The sequence below is a fragment of the Microcebus murinus genome, chromosome 10 (genome assembly GCF_040939455.1).
Source record: "Microcebus murinus isolate Inina chromosome 10, M.murinus_Inina_mat1.0, whole genome shotgun sequence".
Taxonomy (NCBI): Eukaryota; Metazoa; Chordata; class Mammalia; order Primates; family Cheirogaleidae; genus Microcebus; species Microcebus murinus.
Genome location: NC_134113.1, coordinates 84,894,885 through 84,919,284, shown reverse-complemented (window position 1 = coordinate 84,919,284; position 24,400 = coordinate 84,894,885). Strand labels below are relative to the sequence as shown.

The following is a 24,400-nucleotide window of genomic DNA, read 5'->3' as shown; positions in this document are numbered from 1 at the left end:
TGCTTTTATAATTGTATTTTAAAGGAGCAATGTGGAAAATGGCTTTTATATTAGATGTTTAGAAATAAAAAGGCAAGTAATATTCAGATGCTTAAAATAAAAACAAAATGATAATAAATAAGAGGATTTGAAAGTCCAGAGACTTATCCACTGGTACACACTGCTAAAGATGATTTCTCATCCTAAATCTAATGCAGATCTACTGCTAAAGACGGTTTTATATTGAACCTGCCTTTGCAAAGCAATTCATTCAGTCTTCATAATTCCAGGTGCATGCACAAAAATCTTTTATTTGTAAAATTAGATAAAGGATTAGGAATTTGCATAGTGAGACATTTATTGAGCAGCTGTAAATATACTAGATTCTGGAGTAGGAATAATATATCAAACAAATTTACTTGGTAATTCTAACCAGGTCCCCCAAGCCCATCAACTGTGAATTTCTTTATATTTTTTACAACTACTGAGGCACAAACAGTCTCAAATACACATTATGCCACCATTTTTCCCTGAATGCTGTCATACACACAGATTACTTTTTTGCAAGGCTTGAAATACTTCTTTCTAGTTGCTGTTTGCCCCCTCTACTCTGTAGCATAAACACATGGACACAATATCTATACTCCTAAAAGACCTATATCAATTTATTTATTAACTTTTTCAGCAAATATTTATTAAGCACCTACTATATGATAGGAATTGTGCTGAGTATTGGGGATAAAGTGGTGAGCAAGACAATCTCATCTCATGCCTTTCTGATTTCTGGTGGAAACTACTGGTATACTGTTTTAGTCAAGAAATATACTGGAGTGAAGTCAGCAAGATGGCAGTATAGGAGGTTCCTGACCTTGTCCCTTCACACAAACACCAATTTAACAACCCTATAAAAGACTAGAATATCTTTTTGAGAATCCCGTAATCTAGTTAAGAAATTTAAGCACCCCAGAAAGCAAGCATAAAACAAAAAATGACTGTGCTGAGATAGGTAGGAAGAACAGTTTGTTTTGCCTATGACTCCCTCTCCCGCAAGTCAGTACCGTTAAGCACCAAGAGAGATCATCTTGGTTCCTTGATTTCTCCTCTGGAGAAAAGACAGAGTGAGGGATGCATCCAGTGTCATCAGCCTTTGTTGATGCTGCCCGAGAGACCTATTCCTATATTGCCTACTCTAGAGTGCTGAGGGATTTGGCATAGTTGGAATGCCTGGGGGAAGCTAAGATGGAGAAGAGGAGAAGGTGGCTTTCAGCATCCTGCTGGCTTTCATAGTTAGGCAAGGCCCCAAGCAGCTGTCCAGCTTCCATCAACTGCCAGGGCTCCCAGCAACCAGAAAGAACCTCAACAACTCCCATCGCCCCTAGCTGCCACATGGTTCCCAAAAGCTGGCACAGATAGCAGCTACTAATGCTGATCACAGTTGTGGGGCATGGATGATTTGTAGCTGTTGGGTGCAGATTGCAGCTTTCCACATATACCACAGCAGCCACAAGGCCCCCAGCAAAAGTGCATCACCCATCACCCAGCATGGATCATAGAAGCCACATGACTCCCAGAAGCCATAGTGCCACCCAGAACTCAATGCTGACTGCAGCAGATGGCATGATTCACAACAGATCTTGGCAGAGAGTACAAATCTTGGCACATGATGCAGTTATGAAAAGCCAGCTCAGTTCTTTGGGATTAGAACAAAGTAAACAATTCTGATACTTTTCCTTCAGGGGGATGGAGAAAAATGGAGCTTTCCCATAATGTTCTGACATTCCAGCTCATGGACCTATGAAAAAGGAAAATATGGCTCTCAGTACCAGTATGGTTCTGTGGGATTAAGAGAAGGTACAAAATCCTAAATATTTTTATATAGGAGAGGTACAGGAGTTGAACATGTTCCTTAAAAAAAGAGAAAGTCTTGAAAACTCTCAGAATCTCTAGCAAGGTTGACTGGTGAATGTCTTCCTTTGCCAAAGAGAGTCTTTAAGGACTGGAAGCAGTGGCTGCTTCCTCACACAGAGAGACAAAACTTAAAGCTACAAGGAACATGTGAAAACAGGGAAATATGATGCTCCCAAAGAAACAAAATAAATTTCCAGTAACCAACCTCAAAGAAATGGAAAACTATGAATTACATGACAAAGAATTCAAAATAACTGTCATAGGATGCTCAGTGAGATACAAGAGAACACAGACAATTAAACAAGAACAACAAAACAATGAGAGAAAAATGAGAATATTAACATGGATAGAAACCATGAAAAAGAAACTTTGGAGCTGAAGAATACAATAACTGAACAAAAAAATCCAATAGAAACTTTCACAATAGACTCAATCAACCAAAAAAAAAAAAAATCAACAAACTCAATAATCAGCAAACTGAAAGAGTTGTCATTTAAAATTATAATCAGAGGAACAAAATTGAGAAAGAATGAAAACGAGTAAAGAAAGCCTGTTGGACTTATGGAACACCATCAAGAAAATCACTATATGCATTAATGAAGTCTAAGAAGAGGATGAGAAAGAAAAAGGGTCAGAAGCTTATTTACAGAAATATTGGCTGACTTCTTCATAATTCTGGGAAGGCAGAGAGAAATTCAGATTCATAAAACCTAAAAAAATAAATAAATAAGATGGACTAATGATGTCACACTGAGACACTGAGACACCTCCTAATCAAATTATCTAAAGTCAAAGAAAGAGAGAGAATTTTGAAGCAGCAGGAGAAAAAAATGTTGTCACATATAAGGGCCCCCACATAAAATTATCAAGGAATTTCACAGCAGAAACATTATAGAACAGAGGGAGTGGTATGATATTTAAAGTATTGAAAAAAATTGTTAACCAAGAATTTTATAACTATAAAAACTGTCCACTAAAGATGAAGGAGAGATTAAAACATTCCTTGACAAAAAAAACCAAGGTCACAACCAGATCTGCATTATAAAAAAATGCTAAAATGAGTTGTTCAAGTTGATACAAAAGGACACTAAGCAACAAATGAAAGTAGATGAAAATATAAAACTTACTCTATAAAGAAAATTTAAAGTACAGAATATTACACGACTGTAAAAGTGGTAAGTAAACCACTATTAATTTTAGTGTAAAAATAAAAAGACAAAAGTTTTTAAAGATAAATATAATATAAAAAATTTATTTCATAAGTATACAATATAAATAGATGTATAAAAAGATGTAAATTGTGATATCCATAACATAAAGTATATGTGGGAGAGACATAATGTAAAGGTTTTGTACATGATTGAAGTTATTATCAGCTTAAAATAGACTGTAACTATACATGTTTTAAGCCTCATGGTAACCATAAGAAATTCTATAGAAGATACCAAAGACAAAAAGAGAAAGGAATCAAAGAATCATACCACAAAAAATTAATGAAACATAAAGGAAAAAGAAACAGAGAAAAATAGATACAAAAAAAACCCCTGCAACACACAAAATAATTAACAAAATAGCAATAGTAAGTACTTCCCTATCAATAATAAATATAAGTATATGAAACTTTTTAATTACAGAGGTTGAATGGGTAAAAAACAAAACTTAACTATATACTCTTCACAACAAGAAACTCACTTTAGATTTAAGGACACACATCGGTTGAAAATGAAGGGAAGAAAAAAAGATATTCCATGCAAATGGTAACGAAAAAAGAGCAGATTTGCCATACTTGCATCAGATAAAATAGATTTAAGTCAAAAATCACCTCAAGAGACAACAAAGGTCATTATATAATAAAAAAAAGTACCAATTGATACTCATCAAGAAGATATTGCAATCATAAATATGGATGCACTTAATAAATATCAGAGTACCTAAATATATAGGTAAGAAAAACCCAAACAGAACTCAACAATCTTTCTAATGAAGCAGATGGAGCTGAGAATCTAGGAAATCCAAGGTGCTAGAGTTTGTAGAGTAAGAGACACAAAGAAGAAATAGCTGTAATGTGAGAGAATTCTAGAGAACTTCAGGGAGCCCCGGAGAGTCCAGTTGATTACCAATCAGTGCATGGATATAAAGAAACTACCTGAGGCCAGAAAAAGAGTTGCCCAAAGTGATTAGAAGGAGCACTGTGCAGAACTCACAAAGGTTTGGGAATAGTGCCTTTATAAATAGGAAGAATGGAAAACCTCATAATTCATGGGGTATCAATGTCTTGCCTTAGGAGTACAGAAAATTAGCCCTCAAATGAATGCTGTTGTGGACCTGCCTAATAGATTTAAAGGCAAGAACCAAAAGATCAAACTCATTCCATGTAATGGAGTGATTTTTTGTTCTCTGAGTTCTTTTCCCCAAAATACTAATATTTGATTCCCTCACCCCTGAACTCCTTCATATCTTTGCTCCCAAGTTGTCTCAACAAGGCCATTCCTAATTTCTATTTAAAATAGCCATCTCTCTCTCTCTCTCCTATTCCTGCCATGCCTACCTTTCTTGGCTGATTTATTTTTCTCTGTGGTCCTTTGGCACTCTTCATTATCTAACATTCTGTATAATTTGTCTCTTTCAGCTAAAATATAAGCTATGAGGTATGGAGTTTTATATATATATATATATATATATATATATATATTTTTTTTTTTTTTTTTTTTTCTTTTTTCTGCTTTATCCCAAAATCTTAGAAAAAAGCCTGGCTCATAACAGATTGTCAGTAAATATTAATCACTTTACTTGATTTAGGTGTGCTATATAATTGTAAGGGCAAAGAAAAAAAATGAAAAGAACACACCAAACTAATAATACTGAGTACCCTAGAAGCGATCATTTGAGGATGGTATAAGAAAACTATAAGCGCTTTCGTTTTTTATACTTTTATATATTTTCAAACACTTTCTACTTCTTAAGAATATGTATTTTTTTCATTTGTTTTTTATTTGTAAATATTCATGGAAGCATGCATTTATATAACGAAAATTATAATGAAACCATTAAAGAATAATAGTACAATGCCTACTGTACAATATGTATTTAAATATTTTATTCAATGTGTATATCATGGGCTCCAACTATGTGCCAGACACATATGTGGTAAGGCCCTGGGAAGATGACAATGAACAAAAATCACAAGGACGCTACTTTGCTGGAGCTTGTGGTAATGTAATATGGATGTATTCATTAAATAATGACTGCATATGCTTTATATTGTTTATTCTTACTACTTTAGAAGTTACATAGATATTTATTTTTAAAATGCCAAACATTTCCACATTGCTTGGAAGGGGCTACAAAAAAGATTTCTGAGATGATGGAAATGATCATCATTTGACTGCATTTATATAGGTGCATACATTTGTTAAAATTCATTAAACTGTACACTTAAAATGTATAAATTTTGTTGTATGTAAATGATCTTAACAAAAGATGTATACTTTTTCTAATTATAAATATAACAGATGCTACTGTAAAAAATTGAAAAGAGGAAATCCATCTTTAAAATAGAAAATTAATAAATGTTAATGGGATTTAGGATTTGACTTACATTAAAAATAAGATCTTAGTGATACAAAATCTTATTAATAAGATCTTAATGATAAAAATAAACTGTAGATATTTTTGTAATTCATATAAAAATTTGGCAATGCAGATCATCACACTCAACTCCTTTAACATCTGTAAATATAAAATAATCTTTAATTTTCCTTTGATTACAAAAGTATTTCATGTTCATTTACAGAAAATTTCAAAAGCATAATCATCCAGGGGCTAATAATACGTTGGCATATTCCTTTGCAACCATTTTTCTAGATACATTTATGCATAAAGGAAATCCTACGACCTATACTTTTGCATCATGCTTTTATATTTACTAAGAAAATATAGGCATGTCCCCATAAAGTTAAAAACTATTTGTAGAGGTGATTTTAGATATGTGAGTATTTTTCAGTAGTATGAAAGAGTGTGATGTGGTAGAGAGAGCAACCCAGAGTCATCTATATTTTGTTGTGACGTTCAGCCCAGGTAATACCTGAACTTTGACCTAGATTAATCCTTTCATCTATCTTGAGATATGTAAATGGCACAACTATCCAAGCGATGTGAAAGAACACAGCAATGCTGCCTTTGCAGGGCACTTTTACATATTTATGTAAAATACTTAAACCATCTATCACTGCTCCAAGTACCTAGTATGTACTCAACAAATGATTACATAGTCCACATACCATAATTATTTTAACCACTTCTATATTGTGAAACAATGATATTGTTTAAATTTTCTATGCTATATTGCAGTCTATTAGAAATAATCCATTTTTCTGATTAGTCATGGCCTAGATTTCTAGATGTGCCAGGTTAGAGTTACTGATGGTAAATAATGTCATACGTATTCTGTGTATATAATTAAGCTTATCATTATTTCTTTTTTGGTATAGTCTTATAGTTTCTAAATGCTTGATTTTTTCTTATTTACTCTATTTTGGGATTGAATCTTTTAGTAAAAGTAGCTGTGCGCATGTTCCAGAGCTTGCATATCTACACGCATCTTTATTTTGTCTTCAAATTTCAGGGAAAAAATCGTGTCTTTTTATAACTAGAGTTTTGCAAAAATTTCCCTCAAAACTTTTAGATTTTTCTTAATCAAATTCATATTATATAGTTTACAAAGAAATTTAAGTTATTCTCAATTTTTTCCATTGTTCTTTTAAATTACTTTTTCTGTTTAGAGGACTATAATTTTTTTCTGAAACACACTGAATTATATTTGAGATGTAGAATTCCATGCTTCTGTACTCTCAGAATGGGAATTATTATTTCTTCTATGGATTTCTCAGTTTACAATCCAGAAATATGTATTATTGTATGTTAGATTCTAATCTTTATACCTATCATATTTATTTATATGTGTGATATGCTTTTTAATGTATTTTTCCTTTTTTGTCCTTTGTGTTCTTAAAAATCTTCTCATGGTTTATGTCTATGTCAGTTGATTAATTTTCTGTAGTGCCAATTGAACTCTTCACTAACTAAAATACAATTTTTAAAGTCTTCTCTAGACTTTCTACTTTATTTTTATTTGAATATTATTTAGATATCTAATTTTCTTTTTATATTAATATTTCTATGTTCTCTCCTTGAGGAATACTTTTAAACCGACTATTACTTATACATGTGTATGTAGAGGATTTGTTTGCTTTATCTTTCTTGATTCTTATTAAAGGAAAGATTTTATAGTATGATTTACAAACATATGGTACATCTATTGTATCTTTATCTTCATCCCTCTTTTTTTTTCTTTTTTATTTCAGCATATTATGGGGGTTGGAAGAGGTTGTGTAGCTTTGTCAAATCTCATACTAAAAATCTAAGTGCTGTGCCCTGTCTCAACATTATTTCCATGCATAATCGAAATGAATGTAGTTTGGCTGCATTTTATTGAGGTGGGATGTGGTTTTCAAATTGGCCATCCTCTCATTAGTGGGAAGAAAAGACACAAGCAGATTTTTTTTTTCTTTTTTTTTAACCAAGTGCTATACATGATTAATTATAAACCATAGCTCTTTGAGCCAGTGCCTAGTACATAGATTAAGACTACAGTCCCCATCCCCAATACTGGTCCATGGCCTGTTAGGAACCAAGCCCCACAGCAGGAGGTGAGTGGTGGGCCAGCAAGCAAAGCTTCCTCTGTATTTACAGCCACTCCCCATCGTTTACATCACCACCTGAGCTCCGCCTCCTGTCAGATCAGCAATGGCATTAAATTCTCATAGGAAGGTGAACGTTACTGTAAACCTATTAGATTCTCATAGGTTGTGTGCTCCTTATGAGAAGCTAATGCCTGATAATCTAGAAGTGGAACTGAGGCGGTGATGCTAGCACGGGAGAGTGGCTGCAAATACAGATTATCGTTAGCAGAGAGGTTTGACTGCACAATTAAATGTAATGCGCTTCAATCATCCTGAAACCATCCCCCATGTGCCTTCCCCACACAGTGGAAAATTTGTCTTCCATGAAACCGGTCTGTGGTGCCAAAGAGACTGGGGACCACTGGGTTAAGATACAGTTTGTCACGTGCCACTTCTCTCATTCTTCTAGATGTGAATGTCTGAAGAAATATGGGAGATGTAAGTGGCAGGTGCTGAGGGATAGGGAAAAAGGGATGTGGCTATTTTGGAAAACTCTTCTCCTATGGAGGAGAGACAGATGACCAGTTTTCTGGTTGTGCAAAGGTTGTGTGCAAGGTAGGACTTAAGAACAGCGTAAAATATTGTAGCCTCCTGTTACCAGATGAACTGTGAATTTTCAGTCCAGAAGGTTGCATGAAAGTAAGCTATGGTTTTATTTCTCATTTTAATTCTCAATACAGTCAGTGGAACACAATTTCTGTTATATGGCTTCTCTTATATAAACTTTCATTGCTATTATGAATTGCCATTATTAAAATTTAAAAATAAAATTTTAATAGAAAAGTGTAAAATGGTGGATTCCATCCTCATAACTAATCAATGTCTCAATTAAGCCCTCATGATTAAAAAGTATATGCTAATATGTGTCCAATAGTGTTTTTTAATGGATATTATTACTGGTGGGTGTGTAAAGATAAAATAAATTCATCAAAACCATTTTTCATTATATTTTTGTTATAGAAAAAAATTAATTTGTTTAAAGATGTTAAATAATAGAGAATCATTGATCGAAGTTTTCTGTGTTTTTTTTTCATTATTTTTTATTAACAATGTTTTGTGAGGGTCCGTAAGCAGATGGTTGACACAGCAGTAGGTGTTACTCAGACAAAAAAAAAAGCCTAATAAAGTAACATAAGCATTCGCTACTCTATGCCCGAGTTTTTAGAATATTAAATATCACAAACTAAGTTATATTTAGTTTTAAACATGAAAAATGTAATAGAAGAAATATGTCTCTCAAAAATCATTTTCTCATTTGAGGTTTTATAGTTGCATGTTATTCACTGTCACAGAGTAAGATACCTAAAGAGATAAAAAAGGGCTTTAGGCATTCTGTATCGCATCTCCATATACCCTCACACAGTTATCAGCCAAAGGAGTCAACAGCCATTTTAAATTCCATTTCACTGCCCAGTCGTCCTTACTTTCGGGGGTGTTTTTTTTTAAACTAATCAGAATTTCACAAGTCACAGTTTAAGCCCATTTTATGTAATCTGCAGTGGATGTAATTTCTGGTTTCGAAGATGGTTTTATCAGGTTTCTTTTCCTTTTGTCCATAGGTACACCTTTCTTTGAGGTTCAATTTTCCAATATTTCATAGGTGTCCACTAATTCCTCTCCAAATCCTGATGTTTGCTGAGAAAAAGGGGAACATTACCTCATAGTATTTCAATAATATTCCCCTTTCCTCTGAATTGCTCTATCTCATTTTTGCATCATGCCCACTCATTTAACTACCATGTTAATTACTGAGCCGCTACTCATTTTTTTGTAAGTCCAAATCAATTGCTCTCATATACCTTGAAAGTGAATGTATAACGTTTACTTTTTTACTAAACTTGCATAAGTGTTTTAAAAAGTTTTCATTTGTCTGGTTGTTAAATATTCACCTGGAGTGCTGCAGAATGGCCAAAAAACCACACAGGTAACTCGTGTTTATAATTTCATGTAGTGTCAAATGATTTCATCATTTACTTTCTGTTAATTCTTTATGCCTTATTTGTTTGGGAATTACTAAAATGTCAGTCAAATTCCACATAGATATTAATACTTCACAACCTGCAAATTCCTTCCTTAGAGTAACTTGTATTTCCATTATTAAAAATAAACTTGCATTATGTCTATATCCAAAAGGCAGACAAATAATCTGTTTGGTAGTTTATACATTAGAAAATTATGATGAACTTTTTCTTTTCTCATGAAATAATATCTTGTCACCAGCATAGAGTATATTTCAAATTTATGGTATGCCCTTTTTCTTTGGGAATTTAAAATATTTTAAATAATTTGGGCTTTGCCCGATTCCCCAGAATTGTAGAGTATGACTGATAACTGCCTTTAGAATTCCTAATAGCTAAATTACAATTATTATGCAAAGCCCTACAATAGACAGTTATATGGATTGTTAAATGACTTTGCCTTTTTTGCAAACTATAATCATTTTCCTTTATTAGCTGAAGGATTTTATAATTTAAGGAAGATGAGAAACCTATAAGTCACGCTTTCAAATAAGGAACATGGATATTGCAAACATTAAATTCCCCCATAAAAATGTTAAGGCATCATTAAACTAGGTTCAGATTAATACAATTCAGTCAACTCTAGATAGATATCTCCCATAATAAGCTGAAACAATACCTAGTGATCTAAGATGTAAAATATTTTACTACAGCCAATTTATAAACCTATAAAACATACAGGTATCATTCAACTTCTTTATTAATAGTGCATGCCTTGTATTAAATCAAAACCATTTTAAAACCCCTCCCCTTTGGCTTTCCCTTCCTCAGCTGTTGCCCCTCATTATGTGTTATCTCACTGAAGCTCATCCAAAGTGAATGACAGCATCTTTTTTACTGGAAGCAGCATGGGCCATTCCCCGCTTTGCGATACAGCTTAGCTAGCTCTGAGATTTATAGATACACTTGCTAGCCTCAAACTACAACATTCTACAGCTTAATGTTGATGTATTTGTTTCTCTGTAGGTATATGTGTTTTTGGCTCGCTTTGGGAAAATGCAATTTATTATTTTTAAGGTTTTTCAAGTTGATTTACAAGCGAATTATAGTCACAAGAAAACCGATCTTGGGACAACTTGTTCTAGACAATTTCGTATCTGGTTGGAGACTTCCTCTTCTCACCCTGTTTTTCTTTAGTAAGAAAGCCAATCATTTCATATTGGCAGAGTTGTTGAGGGTTTTAATGATTATCTGTTGTCATTAACAATACCAGAGCAACAACAATATTGATTGTGCTCGTGAATCTGTAGTCAGGGGCAGGATTCTGTTGGGGTAACTCATTTTTATTCTGCTTGGCATCAGCTGGGGTAGACAAAAGGTCAGAGGATGGAATCACCTGAAGATTTGCTCATTTATCTGGTAGTTGTGTGGTCCTTACCTCTATGTGGTATCTTAGCTTGGTGCCTTCTGGGAGCTAGATTCATATATGTTAACTCATGGCCCCCAGAGCAGAATCCCAAGAGATAGAAAAACAGATGGGAGTTCTATTTCCTTTTCTAACCTGGCTTCTTAAGTCACACACATTACTTCTACCTCATTTTGTTTGTAAAGGAGATTCAATAAGTATGATCCAAGAGAAGGGGAATTGAGATAATCTTTAGATGGAAGAGATATCAAAAAATGTATGTGCTTGTTCTAAAATTGTCACATCATCAAAGGTGGAATTAACTCAACACTTTCAAATATTACTTGGAAAAACAATCAGCCATTTGTTCCTAAAGTTTCTTCACCAAAATACTCTTAAAATATAAATTCTTGTTATTACTATGTTCCATAGATTTCTTGTAACAAAGTATGCCATTCAAGGTCAGTTTGCTAAAACATCAGAATATAATAAATAAAAAATTTAATATATATGGAAATATAAGTAGTATCTTTAACAGAAACATTTTGAACTCTTACTCATCACAGATACATATGCATGGATTAAGCTGTTAAAGAATTTGTTAACATTAAAATTTGTATATGTAACTTAGATAAATGTTATTTTTAATACAAAATTGTCCCAAAAGAATCTTTATTTAACTGGAAAAATGATTCTAAAGAATGAAAACCTAGTCTCTAAAGCTGAGACAATGCAAAAGAATAACAAAACAAATGAAATATGAAAGTATAACTTCTTATACTGATATAAATAGTCAATACTGAGACTATTAAAAGAATAATAAAATTCTTATAAATAATTGACCCAGAAAAGTACATAACTAAATTTGCTAGGATAACTTCACACAATAGTTTATTTCTCATTCACATAGCAATCTAATATGAATGTTCCTAGTTGATAGAAAATTTATTTCACTTAAACTTGATACATTAGTACCAGCCAAAAGAGGACTCTACCTCATTACAGCCCTACACAGAGATCATCATGAAGTTCTTTAGGAGAAGGAAGTTATCCCAGTTTTGGCAGAACTTCCAAAGAAGTCCACTTTGTTATCTATCTTGTGTGGTAAGACCGGTGGCATGTAGTACATTGATTTAGAGGCAGCACTATAAAATTATTAATAATAGTTTTGCCAGCTGGTCAGAGGTCTGTAAGAGGTAAAACTGGGCAACCAGTGACAAGAAAGTCTGAAGAAAACATATGTAAACGGATCTCTCAGTGGGGTCATAAAATACACAGATCCTATGTATCACGTTAATGCTTTCCAGAAAGAATTCCAAAAAGAGAAGTAACTTTACCATCATATGGACAGGATGACCTGGCCAGCAGATCCTGGCCACCTGCCTCCTTTCTTGGCTACTTCTGTGATAATGGAATGGACCGACTGTAGCAGTGGCCATGGAGGTAGAGATGGAAGCAACGTGTGTATGGGTCCACAATATGGACGTTCCCTCAACATGGCTGATGGAATACATCACTTCTAAAGTATGCAACCAGACAGTATCAGAAATGGAGCCTCCATCCTGGGTCTGGCACCATTCCTTTGGGGGCCAAGTGGGGTGGATAATAGGCCACAGGCTAAATGCTGGCAAACAGATTCTGTTGTTCCAGGATTCATTCGTGTGCATTGATATTGGGCAGCACAGTTTAGTGGTAACATCCATGTACATAGAACAACAGAGTCAATCTACTGTCAGCTCTTACCCATAAAAGCACAGTCACTATGAAGCTTCTCAAAGCTGTCTGTGCCCACTCATCAATGTATCCCTTACTTCCTGAGTAAAGGAAGTTCCCTGAATTCTCCCGGAGAACATAGTCAGATAGTAGATTCTTGGATCCAATGTAATATATCATTTCTAACTACCTGCATCATTATGAACATTCAGAACCTATTTTGTATATTACCAGATATTTCTGTTTTTTTTTCATTACTTTTACTTTAGCATATCATCAAGCTCCAACTTCTAAGGAACAATAACGCTATATAGACCAGCTTGAGGTGTCATTCCTAAAATGTTGCCTCGGGACTCATGGTGAGTGACCCTGTGTCAATGAATTTCTCACCTATTCAGACTAATATTCTCCCTAATAGTTGCCCCTCCCCCACTCCAGTCTACCACCTTCTACTCAAGATCTTCCACCTTAGTCCCCAGATTCTTGCTGATATTCATTAACCATGTATGTGTATGTAGCAATGCCTGTAGTCCTAGCTTAACTGTCTGAGACCTAACATTAATTATCCACAATTTGGCCATAGTTAGACTTTGAGTCTCGACTTGAACGAAAGCAGGTGTCAAAGCTTCCCAAGAGCACCAGCAGTGATACTGTAATCTAGGAGGTAAACTAGTGTCTCTGGAAGGAAATGGTAATCAAAGTAACCTGAGAGGACCCAAAATGTTTGTATCTAACACAAAAATATTTCTTTTCAGGGAAACAAAGCCTACAACGTTATACATTTAGCAACCAGTTTTTACTTTTTTCCTATGATGTATCAGTTTCTAAGTGAACTAAAATAGATCAGTCTTTTGATATAAAGAGCTATATGAGTTAATTTCTCTGTGATAATGGCTTTTGTTAACATAGCACTCAACAACAAAAGGCAGACTTTTTCCAAAATACGTACTTATGGGCAGGGAATTTAGCTGCTGAAGGCCTAAGTTAGACTATAAAACTTGTGTGATATCTTGTAATTCACTGATTTATTGTAAAGATATTATACTTTAAAAATAAATTCATGCATTTCTATTAAATAAATCAGGAACTTTCACAAGTTGATAAATTAAGCTCTATAATATATCAATATTAACTATATGAATATAACCATACATTTCATTCAATGGAATCTTATAAAATAAAGGTACACTACAGACAATGAAATGGTAGTTTAATAAAATTATATAAGCAGAGTTTATTTGCCAAGGCAAACAAAATAGCTATCCACCAATAGGTTATAATGAGTACTATTTTGTACAATAAATAAATATTATGTGTGAAGCACAGTAAATAGGAGACAACCAACCAAAAAGGCAAACTATGCATTTAAAAACACAGCTGTGGTTCATACTCAATCATTTCATATCAGCAAGAGAATTATTTTTGCAGTAATTGCATATAAATCATTACTTTAATTATCATGTTAATGTTCGAAGCTTTCTGATATAATAAATCTCCTAAGATCACATGTCTACTAAACACATATCCTTCTCTTTCCAAATACATTATTGATCAATTTGGTCATTGATTTAGATCCACTGGGTCATCTCTGTCCTTTGAGTTTGAACAGCCTGCCAGGATGTCCTTGATAATTCTGATAAACATCATTTCTACCTCAAGAGACTGCTCTGTGGCAGTCAGTTCACAGAATTGGCACCGGATGTCCAATGCCAGCTTTCGCCCTTCTTCCCAGCCAACCTCTCTCACACATGACAGAGATCTTGCTTGTTGGCAACCAAAAGCTAATTCCACAGCTCTGAAATAAGGATTCACAATTTTTGGCAAGATTTTGTTTGAACAATTTTTTTGTTGTTGTTTAAAAACAGGTAGGTTTATATCCAAAGGATTATAAATCAAAAAAGAAAGAAGAGTATGGAGTGATGCATGTGTGTTATTCATGGTCATATGTGTGTAGAGTGACATGTATCCCCACTTACTTACAAAAATCATCGTAGATAGAAGGTAGCAAGTGACAAGCAACAAGGCTCTCTTAAAGCCTAGGATTCGAAGTATGATGGACATATTCTTGAATTCTGGATGTGTTAACTAACCAGGTATGATTATTACCTTTCCCACTTTCAGTTTCCTTATGTGTAAAGTATGGTAAAATCATCCATATGACACAGACTTTCTGTAGAGATTAAATCAAATGATGTACATAAAAATACAAAGCACATTCACAATGAAAGATGCTCTAAGTATTATTTTTCATATCCCTTATCAATTACAAGGGAAGAATAACAAATGTCTCTTTACTTATACAGCTACTGTAATTGAACAGTCAATTTAGAAAAATTTCCTAAGCAAAAATATTATTTGATACTCATTACTGCTTTTGCTTTGGTAATATTTATTATAACATACTCTACAGAAAAATTACACCATAACCTGGCACAAATTTTCTTTTTTAAAAAAATGTTTTTAAGGTAAAATATCTTCTGCAAATATCAATATATTCTTCTTCATTATAGTGAAACAATACAAAAATAGAGTTCGATTTGAAGAGTATAGTAAAATGACTAGCCTTTAAGTGGTATGGAACTCTGCCAAGATATCTACTCTAGAGAAGAAAAGGGCAAACACAGATAGTCTTCACTTATATTAGCTCCAGATTTGACTGCTAGCTGGGTTTTATTCACATGATAGTGTAAGTAAGCAGTGAGAGAAAAATCACTGTATGTAGGGGACTTTCAGGGGTATTAGCAATGTCTTTTTCAGTCTACTTCATGAAATTACTGCAATGGATAAATGGGAAAAGGTACATGAAAATGTTTCACATAAATATCAGATATAATTTTATAAAACTGCTATAATTTGCTCTCCGAGGCTTTCTACAGATTGAGATCTGGAAATATTCTAAACATTATTTAGTCAATAAATTAAGAAGATTGGCTGAAAAATGTCAAATATAGGTTTTTTAGATTTTTAATATGTATTTAAGTGTTCTTAAGAGATAATTTTGATTTGGAGGAATATCAAAATAATTTTATTCATGTACCTTACCTATATCATGATGCTTACACATAAGAAATTTAATGCTTAAAATAATTAATGAGGTTCTAAAATATAAGTGCTATTATAGAAAATCAGAGCTATGAGGTATCTCAGTAAAATCACATCATTTTCTGCTAATATGGCATCAGTTACATTCTTAGAAAAATGAGCTCTAGAGATTAAAGCGGTTTCCTAAGGCAAATCAAATGTAAACAAGAATGTACATCACTGACTTCAGGGACATATTCTGTATCAATTAATTATTGTTTAATGATTTCTTGATAATGGGGATTTAGAATAGATATAAAAAGTATATATACCAATTTTTAGTAATAATATTGTATGTTTTTACTAACCAGATTAGAATGTTATTTTAGACTCTAAGAGTAAAACTGGTTAAAAGCACAAAAAAATCCCTTACATCATCAGCATGTTGAACAAAAAAAAAAAAAAAAAAAATGGAAAAGGCTAAAACAACCAAAAAACAGGGAAAACTAAAATAGAAAATTCAGGTGCTTAAACTTTTATCTACTAATGCAACAATGGCTTAAGGTACAATAGCATCTTTCTTCATAGTTCCTGTGTCAAGACAATTAACAAGGGAGAAATGTTGATCAGCTCTTTATTTTAGGAGGTGACATGGAGAAAAATGTATCCACACACTTAGAATTTGTAAACGGTTTGATTATTCAGGCTATTTTGCTTTGATAGATTGAACAACCCAATGACTACGAATTGGATTTCACAGGATGCCAAACATAATAAATCTGGATTTATTTAGTATCCTTAACATTTTGTGAGAATGAGAAGGAAGGGTTGGAAAGAGAACTATCTTGTATATAGAGGACCATTATTTTGCAAGTGAGTGTCATGTTAACAATAGAAGCTGTCTTGTAAAATAGCCATTTACTCAGGGCAAGTAACTGTTTATGTCAGCCAGGATATAAAGCATTCTCATCTTATTCCTTTTACTACATGTGTAACTCCTGTGGAATGGGAAGGTGAATTGTTCAGGGCTGTTAAATTTTGTAATTGGAAGGCTATATTAAATTCTTCCTAATGATGCTTACAGCTATATGATGATTTACTAAAAAGAAAGGAGAAAGGAATGAAAAATACCTTACCTTTTGCAATGACTAGTTTGTGACTCCTGAGTTCTGTAGATCAGAACTCTTGCAAAAGCAAGCAAAGACCTATCACTGATGTCAAACACAATAACAAACCCATCTGCCCAGTGAATCTCACTTGTGAGGGAGAATATTGCTTTCTGTGGCCATATGAAAACTGGTGTGATCTGACACCTGTATTTTATACTTTAAACAGTTAAATAATGGAGACTCATATCACCTGGAAGAGACTTTAATAAGCCAAATACTGATATTTTTCTATAATGCAGTTTCTTTGTTATCTATTTCTTTCTTGTCATCCTTTCTTTTTAATTAAAAGTGATTAAATTTTAAAATATGAAGAGGAACTAAATAGTGGTACATCTATTTCATTTTACAACTTTTCTATAAGAAAATAATATCTTTACTTTTCCTGTAAATTTGATAAGCTATAACAACTGTGTTTTAAATTCATATCTACATACTTGGTGTGAAAATAAATAATATTTTCTATCTATGTTAGCAAATGAACTATCCTTTGACTTTTGGTACTAGATTTAAATCAGTAAAAAATAAAAACATTGACAATTTTAAATAAAAAGATTTAAGGTGTATTTTACTTGCCTAAAAGAATCTGTCCCTTGGAGTTGTTTTGAAATCTTGAATAGCTGGCCATTCCTTCTCTTATTTATATAATCTTATTCTATATCTATTTCCTTACATGAATCAACAAAGAAGCTTCTACTCTTTGAAAATCTATTTTACACTCTATTGACAACTGGTTAGTTACAAGTGCAACTCAGTGAAAATATAAAGTGAATTGATAAGCCATTAAACAATTAACTTCTGAAAGCTACATGGCAACTTGATAAAAATATATCATGAATGCAGCCCAATGTTGCTATTTTGAAGATATTTGTGATATGATAATTTTGGCATATATTTACACAGATGCCAGATAATGGAATTAACAATGCTAAAAATAATCTTAAAATGTTTTTATAATGAGAAGAACCTTCAGTTTTAACCCTGGTGACTTTACACTTACCCTCATCCAATCTTCAAATCATGATTGAAAAAACAAATAAAATAAAAGGATATTTTGTTTCACTTCCCTTGAGAACAAGGGTTGCATATTTCTAGATTCAGTTGCTTCCCTTCCAAATACACATGCTTGTTATAGATAGATTCTACAAAAATATGCCTATTCATTGTCAGCATGGAAATACACTAGAATAAAAAATGGACGCATATCTGAATCGCAGTCTGGCAAATTCAACCAGTCATATTTTAGTGGAGTAGCTCAGTGGTTTTCTTTCATTGCTGGTGAACAAAAATGTGTTTGTTGTATTTACTGAGAAATGTTTCTTACCAATATAACTCATAATTTCTATTCACCTGCATGCCTTTGTGCTCATATACTTACAGTCTATCCTGTTAACTATGGATGAAATATCTACGTTCCTATGTAAAGCCAATCTATTCACTCTCAACTAGTAATTTCCTCTCACCTACTGAAAGGAATGGCTTTAGCAATTCTCTTTCTTGTGTATCATGATTTTTTTCCTCTTTATTATATCATTACCAACATCTTACAAACATGCAGAATTTTAATGTTTTGAGAGTCACGGTCAGTCTTTATCTTATTTGCCTTATCAGTAGCATTAATGTAGTTTGTCACTCCTGCCTCCTTAAAGTATTTTCTTCACGTGGCCTTCAAAGCAAAACACTCTCCATTTTTCTCTTTTTGCTTCTTGCTCTTTATTTCTTCTTGCTTTTTTTCTTCACTCCTCCTACACATGTCTTCCCATACTTCAAACATCAATCCAATTTATAGATCTCTTCTCCATCAACACTCCTTTTTTGATCTCATCCAGTCCCAATCCTTTACTGTTGAACCCAACTTTTACTATTTATTATTTCTGTTGAACCCAAATTACATCTACAGCTCAGATCCCATCCAAGAGCTCCAGACACAAACAACTACCATGTTTCCCCCAAAATAAGACAGGGTCTTATATTTATTATTCCTCAAAAAGATACCCTACGGCTTATTTTCAGAAATGTGTTATTTTATTTAAGTACAATACAACAATCTACATTTATTCAAATATAGTTAAGTCGTCTTAATCCGGAACATCATCATAACTCTCCAAACCCCAAATTCCATCCTGAATTTCTTGCAACTCTATTTCCTTTAGAACCATTGGCCCCAATCTCTCATGTGGACCAACAGAGTTCTCATGGGGCAGATGAGAAGGGCTGCTTGTCTTCTTTACCGCTGGGTGACAAAATGCATGGGTTGTGCAGATAAGCTGCGTAGCCACGCCCATCACTAGGTCTTATTTTCGGGGTAGGGCTTATATTGCGCAAATGCTTAGAAATCCCGCTAGGGCCTATTTTATGGGTAGGTCTTATTTTCAGGGAAACACGGTACTTGCTATTGAACATCACCATTTTGATACCTGATAGACATCTCAACCTTAACACACCTAAAACTAAATCCCTGAACTCCCTTCAAAGACTGTATTTCCTCAATTTTCCATTTTCTTAAATGATATATCCATAACTCCAGTCTCTCAGATACAAAGTCTTAAGATCATCTTTGATTCTTTCTTTCTTTTATATTGCATATTTATTCTATTAAAAATTCCTTTTTCTTCTATCTTCAAAGTACATTTTGGACTTGGCTGCATTTCACCACCTCCCTTACTAATACTGTAGTCAAACCCACTATTATTTGTTGGCTAGATTATTACAAAACCTCTTAAGTCATCTCCCTGGGGTTTTTTATTATTATTATTTTATAGTGTTATGTGGGTACAAATGTTTAGATTACATAAATTGCCTTTGCACTGCCCAAGTCAGAGTTACAAGAGTGCTCATCCCCCAGACAGTGAGTACTGCACCCATTAAATATGAATTTACCCATCCTGTTTTCCCCGCTCCCATCTGCCTGACACCCGATGAATGTTACTACTATATGTGCACATAAGTGTTTATCAATTAGTACCAATCTGATGGTCAGTAGATGTAGTGCTTGTTTTTCCATTCTTGTGATACCTTACTTAGAAGAATGAACTCTAGCTCCATACTAGACATCTCTCTGTTTTTAGCCCTCCTCTTCCTGTCCCTTGTCTACTCTTAACACAGGAGAAAATTGAATCTTGTAGCCAGATCATGACTCATTTGGTCCAGTCTCTCCAGTGGTTCTTTGTCTATCAGAGGTTTAGGATTAACTTCTTAACTTCTTCTTTTAGAATTTCTTTAAATTTATATAAATGCCCTAGATAATAATGATATGATCTTTAATCAAGACATAATTTACCTATTATTTTCAAATAATTTTATAATATAAATAAACTTTATTTTGTAGTTACTTGTGCTTTCAGTATTAATTTGCCCTTATCTTTTAACACATATTTGTTTAATTTCAAAACTGTTTCATAGCTAAAAAGAAATATTCACACTCATATATTCTATAGTATTTTGAGGAGAGAATCCCAGTTTTAATATTTTTCTAGTTCTAGACTTTGAAACCAACTGACTTTCTAATTCTTCATACTTAACATCAAACTGAGCCAATTTTATCATAAAAGAACATTGAATTCAAGTACATATTGTGACATTTCTAACCAGAATATGTGAATAAATAAATTACTTCATAAATTTAAAAATGGTAGGTTCTATCAAAATACTTTTATGATATTAAGTAGGATTTAATTATGATAAAATTTTAAGGCAAAAATATCTAGAGTGGTGACTTATCAAAATTAGAAGCATATTCTCCAATGAATTGCATGGTAATCGCCTTTTGAGGCTATATGGGAGCTATACTTCATACGCCATTCCTGTCTGGTTTAAGTCATGATAGACACCATAAATGAACTGGTATTTCATTTTTTCAAGGTTCTTGAAGAAAATTATTCTTTGTTCCTTAAATATTTGGTTGAATGGCTCTAAGTTTCTCAATCGGAAGCTTTTGATGGATAAATTATGTTGCTACTTCTAACAGAAAGTAAAGGAAAATGAGATTACTTGAGAAGGACCTGTTAACCTGACCCTGAGGTCTGAAGAAACAAAACTAAACAGATAAAATTATGGCATTCATGACCCCCTGATGTATAACTAGTTGCCTCTTTTAAAATGTTTAATGCCCAATTTCTGTGAATAAAATGTAAGCTCTATCAATAGTTTTTCTGTTCACTATGTGTTTGTTTCTGGCACTTAGAACACTGCCAAAGCCATAGTAGGGCATCCAATCTATTTTTGTTCATTTGATGAATAAGTAAAGTAATAAAATGATTTTATTTGGGATGTGAATGGATATTTTCTTAGGCAGATGTGAGAAAATTTTAAGTAGTGTGGTAATGTGGCTATTAGAATATTGATGAGTGGACTAATAAAATGTGGTATATGTATACCATGGAGTACTACTTGGCCATTTATATTCTAACAGTACACTCATTACTCATCAGATTCCCCATACAGACTTCCTTTTAGTGTCTGTGATTATTTTTGGTGCATTGGTTTTTTTATCTGAACAAGTATGTGAAACAGATTGTCATGTAACAAATGTAGTTCTCACATTATTTGGTCTGGGAGGACTAATTTTAGCTTCTATACCTATTTGTAGTATTAGATTTGGGTTATAGCTTCTTGGAAGTCTTTGCTTAAAATTTGACAAATCATATCTGAATACTGAACAGCCACCTACTCTACAAACTACAACTGATCTGGGTTTTCTTTTCTTTACTTTTCCTTTCCCTCTCCTTCCATTCCTTTCCCTTCTCTCTATCTCTGTCTCTGTCTCTACTTGTCTCTCCCTCTGTCTTTTTTTTTCTCCTTCTTTCTCTGCTTATTCCTTTCTTCATGGGTGCCTTTTAGCAGCTTTACTATATCAGTGGTATTCTAAAATTTCACAATGTTGTTTGCTACAGTGGTTTTTAAAATTCATTGCACTGGTGCTCACTCAATCCCACAAATGTGGAGATTCCTGTTTTTTAGTGTCAGAAAATTTTATTGCATTGTCTCTTTAACAATTTATTCGCATCTGTCTTCTTTGCTCTGCCTATCTGAAACTCACATCAGTTGAATTTGAACACACAAGATTGATTCTCAATGATTGTAACTTTTTCTCTCCTATTGACCTACTCTAATCCTTTAACTTCACCTTTCCAGGTTATTGTGTGTGTGTGTGTGTGTGTGTGTGTGTGTGTGTAATTTTAAGAGTGCTTTCTTGTTTGCTGCTATTTTATTGAAATACTGTATACATTAATTTTATTTTAGACAAAAACATAAAATTTGATAGCTTCTACAGTAGAATTTGCAATTGTACATAATCACTGCCATAATTAACTTCACCATTACAAACCAGTACTGTTCTATGTCACAATGTAATATCCCATATGTGATTTTTGCTATATGATATAGATCTGTGTCTGTATATAAATTTCAGTTGAACAAAATAGAGATGTTTATATCATTCCCAAGCAACTTAAAAATTCAGTTGACATCATTAATAGAATTAACCTATAAAAGTATGTCTTCAGAATTCTAAATACTTTTAGAACATGCTTTAAAAGATAATCTTTCATTTGGGTATTATATCATAAAGAAACATTCTATTCAATATGTAATGTTAGTAATTAACTAAATTACATGGACCTATTGGGTTTTTTTGAATAAAATGAATATCTTAAAATTTTCAAAGGTTTTCAAAGAATATGTGAGAATAAATAATTTAACAGCTTTGCTAATTCCTCTCAGCTTGTATACTGATAATTGCAATGATATTTTCATGGTAATAATTTAATATTTATTTCACTCTTTTAAATTATTCTCAAGGTATTTATTGTTTCATAAGATATTAGCTTCCTACTGCCTTTATAATAGCTGACACATCACTAATAGTGACCATGGCTCTGCTGTTCACTCACTTTGCCTTCTCTAAAAATTTATGTCAGTCTTTCTGTAGACACTAAGTGATTTTCTATGAAGATAATTTACATTTTCCCAAAAACAGTTTAAAATTTTAGTTAGCTCCTTAATCACTTGTAGTTGGTCAGTAGTACAGAAGTGACTATGGTCTTCAAAACTGTTCTTCCTTCTGAAATGCAACTACTATAACAGGAAGTTTCAGTAAGGAACACATGGGTGGCTTCAGTGTGCACAAGTTCGTAGAAATGTGGTTTTAAAAGGCTGAACAATACAAATCTGATAAGAATATGCTACTAATATTTTTCAGCTCTTTTTATTACCCTTAGGAAATAACTATTTCAAAATTAAGATTTCAGTATTCTTATAATTACATAGGATTGAGTGAATAAAGAAGTATAATTTTTTTGAAAGCTTGTTAGAAATAATCCCTTAATATGTATAATGGTTCAAAGAGAAGAAAGGTATATTTCTTGCTCACATAAAATTTTAAATAGGTGTTTGTGGTAAGTGGACAGCTCTCCTCCAATATCTTCAATGTTTGGCTTCTCAAACATCCTCCGTCAGACTGGTAGAAAAGGAAAAAGCATGACAAATTGTGAATGGGAGGTTTTGGTGGACTAGCTTGCAAGAAGTTCACTTCACTTCATTCATAGCCTGCTGGTTAGAACAAAAGGATATGGCAACCCTAAATGGTAGAGGGAGGTTGAAATGTGCAAAGTGCAAAATAGCTACCTTCCCAGGAGGAAAAGAAACTGGTTTTGGTGGAAACATAGCATTCATTCTTTGTGACAAGAGATAAATGCTCCATCTTCAAAGATCCGATAAGTTAAAGTTGCTTCTCTCAAAAACTGCCTGTTTCAAAGATGGTTAATTGTATGTGTCAACTTGAATGGGCCACAGGGCACCCAGATATTTGGTCACACATTATTCTAAGTGAGTCTGTGAGGCTGTTTTGGGATGAGATTAATGTTTTGATTGGTGGAACTAGTAAAGCAGATTGTCCCTCCTCATGTGAGTGGGCCTCAACCAATCCTTCAAGGATTTAATAGAACAAAAATCTGACCCTCCTGCAAGTGGGAGAAAATTTCCTCCTGTATGACTGCATTGAGCTGGGACATCTGTCTTTTCGTGCCTTCAGACTTAAACTGAAACATCAGCTCTTCCTGGATCTTAAGCCTGACCACCTTCAGACTGGAACTGTACCATCAGCCTTCCTGGTTCTCAGGCCTTCGGACTTAGATTGGAACTGCACCACCAGCTTCCTGGGTCCCCAGCTTGCCAACTGCAAATCCTAAGGCTTCCCAGCCTCCATACTTGTATGAGCTGATTGCTTATGATAAATAACTTTAGATAGGATAGATAGATAGATTAATAGACAGACACACACACACATATCACCATAGTTTACTGGAGAAAACTGAAAAATGAAATTTACAAAAAGAGATTTCTTTTCCTTAATGGAATACTTCAAAATATAATTTCCTCAAGGTTACTCAGTGAGTAAATATAGAAACCAGATTACCACAAGTCCACAGTCCTTCCACTATACCACACAGATCTCTTCTTTCCTGCTCATTGTTTTTACACAAAACATAGATTTTTCCCTCTTTAATAATA

At 33.4% G+C, this 24,400-nt stretch overlaps 1 protein-coding gene across 1 annotated transcript; it reads right to left on the bottom strand.

Annotated features, from left to right (window-relative positions):
* Positions 1 to 14,217: 14,217 nt before the first annotated feature.
* Positions 14,218 to 18,055, bottom strand: RERGL (RERG like). Its single transcript, XM_012775835.3, is given in 4 exon segments — positions 14,218 to 14,310; positions 14,313 to 14,499; positions 16,862 to 17,009; positions 17,959 to 18,055. Coding segments are annotated over 4 exon segments (525 nt in total).
* Between the last annotated feature and the right edge of the window lie 6,345 nt (positions 18,056 to 24,400).